General features: G+C 45.8%; 1 protein-coding gene across 2 annotated transcripts; it reads left to right on the top strand.

Annotated features, from left to right (window-relative positions):
- The first annotated feature begins 256 nt into the window (after positions 1–256).
- Positions 257–12,531, top strand: LOC142492578 (C-type lectin domain family 2 member B-like). Of its 2 annotated transcripts, XM_075595334.1 has the most exons (5): positions 257–655; positions 2,496–2,597; positions 4,514–4,665; positions 6,081–6,184; positions 11,523–12,531. In XM_075595334.1, the coding sequence occupies exons 3-5, from the start codon at positions 4,546–4,548 to the stop codon at positions 11,632–11,634; spliced, it is 336 nt and encodes a 111-aa protein (XP_075451449.1). In that variant the 5' UTR covers positions 257–655; positions 2,496–2,597; positions 4,514–4,545; the 3' UTR covers positions 11,635–12,531. The 2 variants fall into 2 exon arrangements, with proteins under 2 accessions (XP_075451449.1, XP_075451450.1); XM_075595335.1 differs by lacking the exons at positions 257–655; positions 2,496–2,597 and having other exon boundaries at positions 4,207–4,665.
- Positions 12,532–12,773: the final 242 nt, after the last annotated feature.

Genomic DNA, 12,773 nt, shown 5'->3' with positions numbered 1-12,773 from the left:
CTCTACACTTTCTCTCTCTCTCTACACTTTCTCTCTCTCCACTTTTTTTCTCTCAACTTTTTCTCTCTCTCTTCCCCCTCATGCATATTTTTGTCTATCCTTCATCCTTCATGTACATTACTGAATGTCTCTCTTCCTCCCCCACCTGTAGCCCCGGTCTAACCTGAATAAGGGAGAGAATTACAAGCAGCAGGTGACGTGGTGAGACGGCTGCGGCAGCTCCTCCCTCTGCTCACTGTAACTGTTACAGCAGGTCTCCAGCGCACGTAAAAGGTAGCAGGACACCAGCCGGACACCAGCCGTGCAGGACACCAGCCGGACACCAGCCGTGCAGGACACCAGCCGGACACCAGCAGTGCAGGACACCAGCCGGACACCAGCACTGCAGGACACCAGCCGGACACCAGCAGTGCAGGACACCAGCCAGATCTGGAGGAGGATGAGGAGACCCCCCAGAGAGAGTGGCACAGTCAGATGGGAGAAAGAAGTGACGGGGCCTGGCCGCAGCATGGACAGTCTGCACACAGGTGGGGGGGAGGTGACCCCCCCGGACAGGGACCCCCCGGAGGAAGAGGTGGGTGACCCGGAGACAGCCAACCTGATACAGGCGGAGGGGTGCCCGAGAGAGGTGCAGCCGGAGAAAGAGGGGGCACAGGTAAGTGTCACTGACACTGCAGCCCACCTAAGGTGTGACACAGACCCCGCCCCCCCCTACCGTGAGACACTGACCCCGCCCCCCCCTACAGTGAGACACTGACCCTGGGACCCCCTACAGCGACACACTGACCCTGGCACCCCCTACAGCGAGACACAGACCCTGGGACACCCTACAGTGAGACACTGACCCTGGGACCCCCTACAGTGAGACACTAACCCTGGGCCCCCTACAATGAGACACTGACCCTGGGACCCCCTACAGTGAGACACTGACCCTGGGCCCCCTACAGTGACACACTGACCCTGGAACCCCCTACAGTGACACACTGACCCTGGAACCCCCTACAGTGACACACTGACCCTGGAACCCCCTACAGTGACACAAACTCTGCGCCCCCCTAAGATGTGACACAAACGCATTTTTGGTGCACAGTGAATCCCGATTCTTTGTGATTGGATCCCATGTTACTTGGCAGCCTGCACACAGTAACTACTGTACTACTGTGTGACTACTGTGTAACTACTGTGTGACTCCTGTGTAACTCCTGTGTGATTACTGTGTGACTACTGTGTGACTACTGTGTGACTACTGTGTGATTACTGTGTAACTCCTGTGTGACTACTGTGTGACTACTGTGTGACTACTGTGTAACTCCTGTACTACTGTGTGATTACTGTGTGACTACTGTGTAACTACTGTACTACTGTGTAACTACTGTGACTACTGTGTGATTACTGCGTAACTCCTGTGTGACTACTGTGTGACTACTGTGTGACTACTGTGTGACTACTGTGTGACTACTGTGTGACTACTGTGTAACTCCTGTACTACTGTGTGATTACTGTGTAACTCCTGTACTACTGTGTGACTACTGTGTGATTATTGTGTGACTACTGTGTAACTACTGTGTAACTACTGTGTGACTCTGTGTGACTCCTGTGTGACTACTGTGTAACTACTGTGTGACTACTGTGTAACTACTGTACTACTGTGTAACTACTGTGTGACTACTGTGTGATTACTGTGTAACTCCTGTGTGACTACTGTGTGACTCCTGTGTAACTCCTGTGTGACTACTGTGTGATTACTGTGTGACTACTGTGTAACAGCTGTGTGACTAATGTGTGACTACTGTACTACTGTGTGATTACTGTGTAACTACTGTGTAACTACTGTGTGTGACTACTGTGTAACAGCTGTGTGACTACTGTGTGACTACTGTGTAACTACTGTGTGACTACTGTGTGACTACTGTGTGACTACTGTGTGATTACTGTGTAACTCCTGTGTGACTACTGTGTGACTACTGTGTGACTACTGTGTGACTACTGTGTGACTACTGTGTGACTACTGTGTAACTACTGTGTAACTCCTGTACTACTGTGTGATTACTGTGTGACTACTGTGTAACTACTGTACTACTGTGTAACTACTGTGTGACTACTGTGTGATTTCTGTGTAACTCCTGTACTACTGTGTGACTACTGTGTGATTATTGTGTGACTACTGTGTAACTACTGTACTACTGTGTGACTACTGTGTGACTACTGTGTAACTAATGTGTGACTACTGTGTAACTCCTGTACTACTGTGTAACTACTGTGTGATTACTGTACTGCTGTGTAACTACTGTGTGACTACTGTGTGACTACTGTGTGACTACTGTGTGACTACTGTGTAACTACTGTACTACTGTGTGACTACTGTGTAACTACTGTGTGACTACTGTGTAACTACTGTACTACTGTGTAACTACTGTGTGACTACTGTGTAACTACTGTGTGCTGCACATGACTTTACCAAGTAAACATCTCCATTATGTCTTTTATATTCGCAGGTGCTCACTTGGTGCATGAGGAAGACTGAACTCCTACTCGTAATTGTGGCATTTGGCATTTTATTTGGCGTCCTAATAGGTTCCCAATAGGATATTATTCAGGTAAGATATTAATCACCCGCACGCTAATTTGTGTTACTCTCCTGGATCTGGCTGAAGTACCGTATGTTGTAGCTCTCCTTTTTGACACTTATTTATATACATATATTTTGTGGGGGCTCAGGGGTTCCTAAATGAGCTTGCTGGGGTTCTGTGTGTTGTTTGTTCACCCTTAATAATAATATTAATTATAATAATATTGAAACACAGAAAACTAAAGACAATAACTCTCCTGTTACCTTGTTATGTGTCCTCTCTCTATGCTGGTTTATGTGGCTCTCCTATTGATGATCTTACAAATGTCTTTACAATACAAGGGGGGGGAAAAGAGAGACGGGTGGAAGAGGATGGGGGGGAGAGAGGGGGGAGAGAGAGGGAGGGGGGAGAGAGAGGGGGGGGAGAGAGGGGGGAGAGAGAGGGGGGAGAGACGGGGGTGGAGGAGAGAGACACATCTCTCCAGCCCCCCCTCACATCTCTCCCAGCCCCCACCCTCGCATCTCTCCCAGCCCCCACCCTCGCATCTCTCCCAGCCCCCACCCTCACATCTCTCCCAGCCCCCACCCTCGCATCTCTCCCAGCCCCCACCCTCGCATCTCTCCCAGCCCCCACCCTCGCATCTCTCCCAGCCCCCACCCTCGCATCTCTCCCAGCCCCCACCCTCGCATCTCTCCCAGACCCCCCCTCGCATCTCTCCCAGACCCCCCCCCTCGCATCTCTCCCAGACCCCCCCCCCTCGCATCTCTCCCAGCCCCCACCCTCGCATCTCTCCAGCCCCCACCCTCGCATCTCTCCCAGCCCCCCCTCGCATCTCTCCCAGCCCCCCTCGCATCTCTCCCAGCCCCCCCTCGCATCTCTCCCAGCCCCCCTCGCATCTCTCCCAGCCCCCCTCAAAGCTCTCCCAGCCCCCCCTCAAAGCTCTCCCAGCCCCCCCCCTCAAAGCTCTCCCAGCCCCCCCCCCTCAAAGCTCTCCCAGCCCCCCTCACAGCTCTCCCAGCCCCCCCCCCCTCACAACTCTCCCAGGCCCCCCTCACAGCTCTCCAGACCCCCTCACAGCTCTCCCAGCTCCCCCCCTCAAAGCTCTCCCAGCCCCCCCTCACAGCTCTCCCAGCCCCCCCTCACAGCTCTCCCAGCCCCCCTCACAACTCTCCCAGACCCCCCTTACAGCTCTCCCAGCCCCCCTCACAGCTCTCCCAGCCCCCCTTACAGCTCTCCCAGCCCCCCCTCACAACTCTCCCAGGTCCCCCTCACAGCTCTCCCAGCCCCCCCTCACAGCTCTCCCAGCCCCCCTCACAGCTCTCCCAGCCCCCCTCACAACTCTCCCAGGTCCCCCTCACAGCTCTCCCAGCCCCCTCACAGCTCTCCCAGCCCCCCTTACAGCTCTCCCAGCCCCCCCTCACAACTCTCCCAGGTCCCCCTCACATCTCTCCCAGCCCCCCCCCCCCTCGCATCTCTCCCAGCTCCCCCTCACAGCTCTCCCAGCCCCCCTCACAGCTCTCCCAGCCCCCCCTCACAGCTCTCCCAGCCCCCCCTCACAGCTCTCCCAGCCCCCCTCACAGCTCTCCAGCCCCCTCACAGCTCCTGTACCATCAAGAATCGAGTGGTCATATTTTTTATTTGTGATGTAATTTGCAAAAATGTGCTCCCGTGAAAAGTTACATTACAAAACCTTCTCAAAACCTTGTTTCTATTAACACGCAGGTCTCCAGTTTTATTATATAATGAGACTCCACATTTTAGACTTGAGACTTGGCGTGATATTTATAAGATGAAAATGCATGTTTACAAGGCAGTGGTTTGCCTGCTGAGTTAGGAAGAAAGTAGCCCGGTGCTGATACATTACAGTGCGTACCATGCTAACACAGCTTCAGGAACATTGCTTAATCCCCCAGCTCTGCCAGTGTAACCCTGTCTGCTTTCAGCCCCAAAGTCTTCCCCTTGCCCTGATGACTGGATGCTGGTTAGTGGACGTTGCTACTATTTTTCTGAAAGAGAGACAGATTGGAAATCAAGTGAGAAATTCTGCACCGATGCTGGAGGGTCACTAGTGATGTTAAAAGACAACAAGACAGAGGTACATGTTAAATGAATCAATAAAGCACCGCGGTGGTTTGGTTATCATTCAATAACCTAACCCGTTAGGGATTACTGAGACACACGTGTCACCTGGGCCTCTGCCCTGTTTATTCCTAATAAAAAATAAAATCAAATAGGTTCAATCTATAACTACACTTCCAAGATATAATAAAGGCTGCATTTTAGCATAAGCTCTAAGTAAAAGCTTTGCCCCCCGTCACTCCCCTGGCCAGTCTCATGGCAGACAGCCACTTCCTCTCATCTCTCCTGTTTATATAAAAGGTTCATGTTATATCGGAGTCGTAGCTATAGACTGAGCTGTGTTTATATTTATCATTTTGAAAGCAAACTTAGATTTAAAAAACTAAATAAATCCTCAGCGTAAAATGCTAAACCGCAAAAGTAACAGAGGCGCAAAGATCCCGCGGAATAAAAAGAAAAGGACTATGCAGCGTAGTATATTGTATAAGACCAGAAATAAACATGTTAACTGTTCTCACAAGTGTATTATACAATGTAGCACTTTGCAGGTAACCATGTGTCCGCAGCGCCCTGATTCTTCAGTAACTGCCTCCGTTCTCCAAGCACAGAATAAAATACAGGATGCAAACCACATATACTGTAGTGTAGTATATTCTGGTAGAGATCTTAAACGTGGCGTTGAGATAGTATTGCGCCCCAATATGGCAGGTATGAGCGTTAAAGCAGATTTCAAGGTGAACCTGACGTCATATCTCACCCCCACTCTGACCAGTTCCGTTGCTGGTGGCGCTCACCGATTGTACCACTTCTGGTTTCCGCGCTGCCTCACAGCTTCAGGAATTACCTGCACTCTCTCCCAGCTCTTTTCACTGTTTGAATCAACACTTTATAATGGGATGGCTCTCTCGCTCTCTCGCTCTCTCGCCTCTCTCGCTTTCTCCTCTATCCTCTCTCGCCTCTCTTGCTCTCTCCTCTCTCGCTCTCTCTCTTCCTCTCTCGCTCTCTCCTCTCTCGCTGTCTCCTCTCTCGCTCTCTCCTCTCTCGCTCTCTCCTCTCTCGCTCTCTCCTCTCGCTCTCTCCTCTCGCTCATCTCAAATAAGACATGCTTACCAGCCCCAGAAAATATAGAAATGTATTCTAATTAACTCGAGAAAGCATTCGGAAGATCAGTCTCTGTATAATCATCTTCAACAAGATACCAACTACATTATTTGTGTTTTTCATAGATCTTCACAGTTAGTCTTAATATACGTCCAGTGTTACACTGCTGTTTTTTCTGTTTTTCTATATTTTATACTATATCCATCCGGTCCACGCACCAGAGGATGTCCATCTTTTTCGCTTTCCAGAAATAGAAATTTGACTAAAGATATTACTTTATTTTTATTACTTGTACTGTTCTGAATAAATGTAACAATTCATTCATTTCAGGAAGTCGTAAATCGATGGAAGAATAATTTTGACTACTGGATCGGGCTAAAGAAGGACGACCAAGGAAAGTGGAGGTGGTCTGATGGTACTCTGTATACTGACAAGTGAGTGAGTGGTATATAAATGCCCAGATTGACTAATGATGCTAAGGCTTAGAACACCGTCAGTCCATATCAGTGAGTCCATATTATTTATTTATAAAATGTTTTACCAGGAAGTAAAACAGTGAGAAGTTACCTTTCATTTTCAAGTATGTCCTGTGTTATAAGGATATAAAGAGTTATACCAATACATGGTTACATAAAAAGAATAGGGTTATATAGTCAATTCACAGACATTTCATGGACGGATAGTTGGAAAATTGGGTACAGTTGATTAAAGGGCTGGTGAGTTTCAGATTGAAATACAGCAATTTTGACATCACCAGACATCAGCGAACGGCAGCAAATGGCTCACACCCTTTGGCTGCCCTTTGGCTGTGCCAAGAGCTGTCCACCTTTTGGGGCGACGCAGATGTAGGCAGACGGGTTCAGAATGAATGCAGCTGTGGCTTCAGAGTCCTTTGTCCTCCAGGGCATTAATATTCCAGAGGGTGGGACTGCGGAAACACAGCAGTAAGCGCAAACAGAGGGATCAACCCTTAGCATGCTGGTTATGTGCAGAGGGGAGCAGCTCCGGGGGAACCCCATCAGGCGTCCGACTTTGGGGCGACGCAGATGTAGACTGAGGTGTTCAGACTGAATGCCGCTGCACGTCTTTAAAGAATTCCCGCTGTTACCAAATGTATCTTTCCCAATAAAATATTTATTCAGAATTCTTACTTCTCTAAAAATTGAAAATGAATGGAAGTTTTTTAAGTGAATAGGTGAAAATTAACCAATTTTTTAAACATAGACTTTTGCACCAATAAAATATTATTTACACATAGATATCTAGTGCTACCAACTAGAGATGGGCAGAACAGTCCAAATCAGTTCCCCAAAATGGAGCTGAACCCCATTAATTTCAGCTCTGGAGGCTCCCTGCTACCCGAGATACCTCCATAGGGGGTGCTGGTATCCCTCTTCAGTTTAAATGTCCCATTCATGTGGGCAGTAGGAAGGTGTGACCGGAACAAACTGCAGATATACTAGTAGCACCTAAGGAGGTAAATATCTCAGGATTCAGAGGGTTCCCAGAGCTGAAATGAACGGGGTTCAGGTCCGGAGATTCCCTGTTCAAATATATATATATTTTTATATATATATATATATATATATATATATATATATATATATATATATATATATATATATATATATATATATATATATATATATATATATAAAACCATAATACTGAGTTAAGTTATGGTGAGTGAAAAAAGTGACAAAAACCCTCCACAGGAAAGCAAATATAACTGTATGCTCATCTGCATGTCTTAGGCAGGTCTGCAACCCCGCCTTTCCCCATTATCACCCAGCATACAGCACTTCCACTGCAGCAAGGGATTCTGGGAAATGACATGCAAATGAGCACACAGTGTCACTTTTTGCCTCAATAACCATTTTTAACATGGTTCCCTATAGGCTTAAGCTTGCTGCATGGTCATAGCTTTGAGCACAGCCAGGGTTAAGGTGCATACCCAGAAAATCACCCACAGACAGCTGTTTCGACCTTGATGGGTCTCATCAGTGTGGGGTTGACTTTACTGGGAATGCAAGAGAGGCTATGGGATAGGCTAAACCATAATACTGAGTTAAGTTATGGTGAGTAAAAAAAGTGGCAAAAACCCTCCACAGGAAAGCAAATATGCAAATATAACTGTATGCTCATCTGCATGTCTTAGGCAGGTCTGCAACCCCGCCTTTCCCCATTATCACCCAGCATACAGCACTTCCACTGCAGCAAGGGATTCTGGGAAATGACATGCAAATGAGCATAGGGAACCATGTTAAAAATGGTTATTGAGGCAAAAAGTGACACTGTGTGCTCATTTCTCATCGCTTCTCGGCCTTTTGGCTAAGATCAAGTGTAGGGTCTGTCCTGTGAAGGATGACCCTAGTTGCATCACTTGGTCTGGTCATGGGCTGAGAGGGCGGATGCAAAGTAGCCCGGGCATTTTTAATCATGCACCACCAGGCGTGGAAAACCTGGTGGAGTATCACTTGCTGCACTGTGGTTGGTCGTTTTGGGCGTCCGGCCTCCACTTACGAGCACCTGATCTGCACTGACGATTTTGCACCGTCCCCTATTTTTCCCGCACATTGGCCCCCCTTATTGCCTTCCGCTGAGGGGACAAGCCAATTATTTTTTTCACACGCCTGGCCTTGCACGGGGCCAGGCGTGCACTCGTGCACACCCTTTTTGTGTTTGTACGTCTGAGCACCTCCTGCACTGCATCACACAGAGCACTGGAGCACTCGCACTATGGATTGGTTTTGTTACGTGTTGGGTTATCGTCACCTCTCTCTCCGGAGAGCAAAGACTGTAGTGCTGGCTAGTAGTCGCCATCCCTTCGGGGGAAGATTACGGTGGGTTAGTAGGCGTCAGCCGAACACCCTAAAGACTTGGACCCTCGTGCGGCGTCAGCTGCACTAGGAGGGAACAGGATGGACGTCGGATTCTTCGGATGACGACGTCAATGTAACAGCAGGACTCCAAGGCTTCGGCTGGAGAGGACTGCTTATGGCACGGACTGGCCTACTCTCCGGAGCGGACTTTGTCACAGGTTTTGAGCACCTGGTCTCACTGGACCACGAGCACGGTTTTTGAGGTGGAATCACTTTTTTCACCACCCGGGCTACAAAAAGAAAAAAAAAACAGCTGTTTGTGGGTGGTTTTCTGGGTATGCACCTTAACCCTGGCTGTGCTCAAAGCTGTGACCATGCAGCAAGCTTAAGCCTATAGGGAACCATGTTAAAAATGGTTATTGAGGCAAAAAGTGACACTGTGTGCTCATTTGCATGTCATTTCCCAGAATCCCTTGCTGCAGTGGAAGTGCTGTATGCTGGGTGATAATGGGGAAAGGCGGGGTTGCAGACCTGCCTAAGACATGCAGATGAGCATACAGTTATATTTGCACATATATATATATATATATATATATATATATATATATATATATATATATATATATATATATATATATATATATATATATATATATATATATATATACACACACAAAAAGAACGATTCCTGCGCTCCTACCAATTAGGCTAAGATAAAATAATATTCTCATGAAAAAGGGTATTTGGTTAAACCCTTTGGCCAAAGCATTTGTAAGCCTGCATGCCACGTCAAGGCAACCCGTTTAATGCAGGTACCTACACTATACTGTATATATATGTAATAATTGTCCCATGGACTAGTGAAAATAGTGTTAAAGCCCTGAAGGGGTTAAATAAAGCATGAGCTTATGTGAGTAGTGCAATTAAAATCTGGCTAAAGCCAGTATCATACTTACCTTTGCTATAAAGGTAATCAGGGTGCACAAATTCCCTGGTGTGAATATAATACAACTTACACATATACATCTCTCTGTCAGCCTTACACATTCACCCACCATTCAATGGGGGGTGATGTCCAGACTGACACTGGGATGTAATATACCTGCACTAATTGGAAAATTGGTAGGGGCTCAGTAACTGCTATGTAAAGCAGATGAGCCAATAAACCTAACCCTATGACGTTTCAGAGATACTAAATTTAAAATGCCCTATGGGAGTATGCAGCAAGGAAAATAAATATATATATATATATATATATATATATATATATATATATATATATATATATATATATATAAAATCTATCACACAGTCGAGGCTGGTGTTAGCCCTGTCTTTCCTATGGATATAATGGTCATTATATACATGGGCAAGATAAGCTCAGACATCCTGAAATAAATGGTAATAGTAATTAAAATACATTACAGTACATATTAACCCCATGGGTTTCCATGACTATCTGACCAAAAAAGGCTGCAAAAGGGGTTAATATAAACATTAAAAAAACAGGGAGTTTCCAGCCGCCATCACGGATCGTCCTTTTTATGACTGAAGCGCGGAAATCTCCGGAACCGGCTGATCCCAGGTGGACTGAAATCCGCCCAAAAAAGTTGCCCCTCCCAACAACGACAGAAAAAAAAAGGATCAGATATACACCTGTGTGCTGTGTATCTGTGTACAACACCAATACAGACTCGGCACTCTCAGGGGCTTATTGAAAGTAAATGAGGGGTTTATTAATAGAGGGCCTGTTCTCTAGCAGTATCAGTGCTACCATTTACAGTGCACAGTACAGCAGCCTCAACTCGTTCTCCCCAGCGGACAGATGAGAACACTCGGGAGTAGAGGGACCCAAGCGTGTTCTAAATGAATTGTTTATACATTTAAATACTGATACAATTTCCACATTTTACAAGCATTTAGAACATCTGCACCATATACCATATACTGTATATTCCATTACATTAGGTTACATGCACAAGTATTGAACTGTATTTCAGCCAGGCACAACCAAGCTAATATTCACGCACAACCTTTTTAGCCTGCAATAACTAGTACAAGCCTGCAATACATAGTTATCATAATTAACACTCTAATATTAAATAATGTTAGTCAATGTCAGGCTTTATGTAAATGAATACAGTCCTTCGGTTTTCACTATTGCCTCTATGCTGCTAATACCCAAATCTACCTCTCCGGACCTCTCACTGTCTTTCTGCTACACTGATATGCAAGTCACTGCACTGGTTACCCATACCCTGTAGCGTTCTATTCAAGACATTTCTGCTTACTTACAAAGCTACAGTATGCATAACTGTGCTCCTCTCTGACCTGATTTCCAAGTCCTCTCCTACACGCAGTATGTGATCAGCTCTTGATCTACGTCTCTGCCTCCTTTATTAGTTGCTCTCACTCCCGCCTACAAGACTTTCCCCGTGCGACAACCCAACTCTGGAATTCTCTACCACGCACAATCATTCTCACCCAACATACATCTATTTAAAAGCCCCTTATAAAGGCACTTTGTCCAGTTTAACACTCTCCTGACGTCTATGACTACAGAACAGCATATTCAGTCCCAATGTTGATGGCCAAACCCTTGCTAAGAAACTCACACACTATTCCTTGCGTCTCCACTCCCTTCCTTCTAGATTGTAAGCTCTTTGGGACAGGTACCTCTTTTCTATTGTCTTGACTTAAAAAATGATGGGCTATATTTTTATGCCATTATGGTACAACCATATTCTGTGCTGTGTTTATAGCAGGATAGTTGTATATTTCCCCTCAAATAAATCTATTACAATATATTGCCTACCACCTTTACAGTTCAGTATAAATTGTCTCTCGTATAATTTAGCCTTTGTGGTGTAAATTGAAGGGTGCTGTAAGTGACCATGTCTTTGACAAATGAATCTTGGTGCAATATTCTGTTCTGTTCATGTCTGTCCAGGATTGCACCGGAGGATGGGAGCCAGCTGGATTGTGCATATTTGGACTCGCGTATTGGTGTTCTGCACTGCTCTTCCCAAAGACGCTGGATCTGTACAAAGGACCCTCACTGAAGCAGAGTATGTGACGATGAGCCAAAGGAGAACTATCGCCCCTAAAGTAATGGCTGACGCTGTGCAATACATTGATGGTCGTGGTATGCAAACACCATAAGTGTAAACATTGGTGAAATATCTTGTGAACACATAAACATCTGACCGGAGGAAGAGAGGAATAGCTTGCTAGCATATTAACGGTTAAGCCCGGCCAGGTTGAACTCATTTGGTTTATGTGTTGGGGCAAACATAAGTCCCTTTCGTAAGAGCTCAAACTGAAGGGCTGACGGTGAATGGTTCGAGAAATGGTATATCCCATTTAGTTTCAGTGCCTCATTTGTGAATTCAGTTTGTTAGTTTTGGTGGAATTTCCCCCTTACCTGTTTTTGTGCCTTCCCCCTCTTGGCCAGGGAAGTAAGTCCGGTGACTGTGGAGGGATCTTCCCCTGTTTTGGGTATCACTCCCATTAGTTGATGAGAACCCTTCCCTAAAAAAAGACACCGGAAAAGGAGGCGGGAGGGGTACAGGGGTTCAGGGTCATCACTGGGATCCACACTCCAGACCTGAAATGGATTTGACAATGATAGTTTATCACTTTGAACCTTTTTGTCATAATGTTTAGGGGATTTACCCACCCCTTTCTTTCCCATCCTGTCTCATTATGTGTTTGTTTAATCCCATGATTGTCCCTTTCCCTATTTCTAGATTCATTACAATGTTTTTTTATTATGGGGAACTTTTTTATTTCCTTTGGGATCGTTATCCTTTCTTGGTATTGGACCATGTGCATACACATTCCTATCATTATTTGACTGATAATAATGATGATCATTTCTACCATTGGTAGTGGTATGATCTTTGTTCCTATATTGATTAGTAGGATTAAAGTTCCGATTCTCCACCATAGTCTGGGGTACACCTGCAATAATAGTACCCAAATCAGTATTTTTAGACTAATTATATTGTTTGTTACTTTCGTAATCAAGCTTATCTCTGTTATATTTTTCCTTTTTCAGATTCATCTGGTGTATTTCATACACATCCAGCTTTTCTTTTAACCCTTTCTCAAATATAACAGGAGATTCCTCCATCATTTGTTCAATGATCTGTTGCTTAGTACTGTCAATGTGTATTTCTAATAATTGCTGAGCACTATT

Source organism: Ascaphus truei, chromosome 4 (genome assembly GCF_040206685.1).
Source record: "Ascaphus truei isolate aAscTru1 chromosome 4, aAscTru1.hap1, whole genome shotgun sequence".
Classification (NCBI taxonomy): domain Eukaryota; kingdom Metazoa; phylum Chordata; class Amphibia; order Anura; family Ascaphidae; genus Ascaphus; species Ascaphus truei.
Note: the sequence above shows the minus strand (reverse complement) of the source record. Positions and strands in the feature narration are given on the sequence as shown.

Coding starts and splice junctions, on each gene's coding strand:
- LOC142492578 (XM_075595334.1), top strand. CDS start 4,546: ATGCTGGTTAGTGGACGTTGCTACTATTTTTCTGAAAGAGAGACAGAT. Junction 4,666..6,080: donor TAAAAGACAACAAGACAGAG/GTACATGTTAAA, acceptor CATTCATTTCAG/GAAGTCGTAAATCGATGGAA. Junction 6,185..11,522: donor GGTACTCTGTATACTGACAA/GTGAGTGAGTGG, acceptor ATGTCTGTCCAG/GATTGCACCGGAGGATGGGA.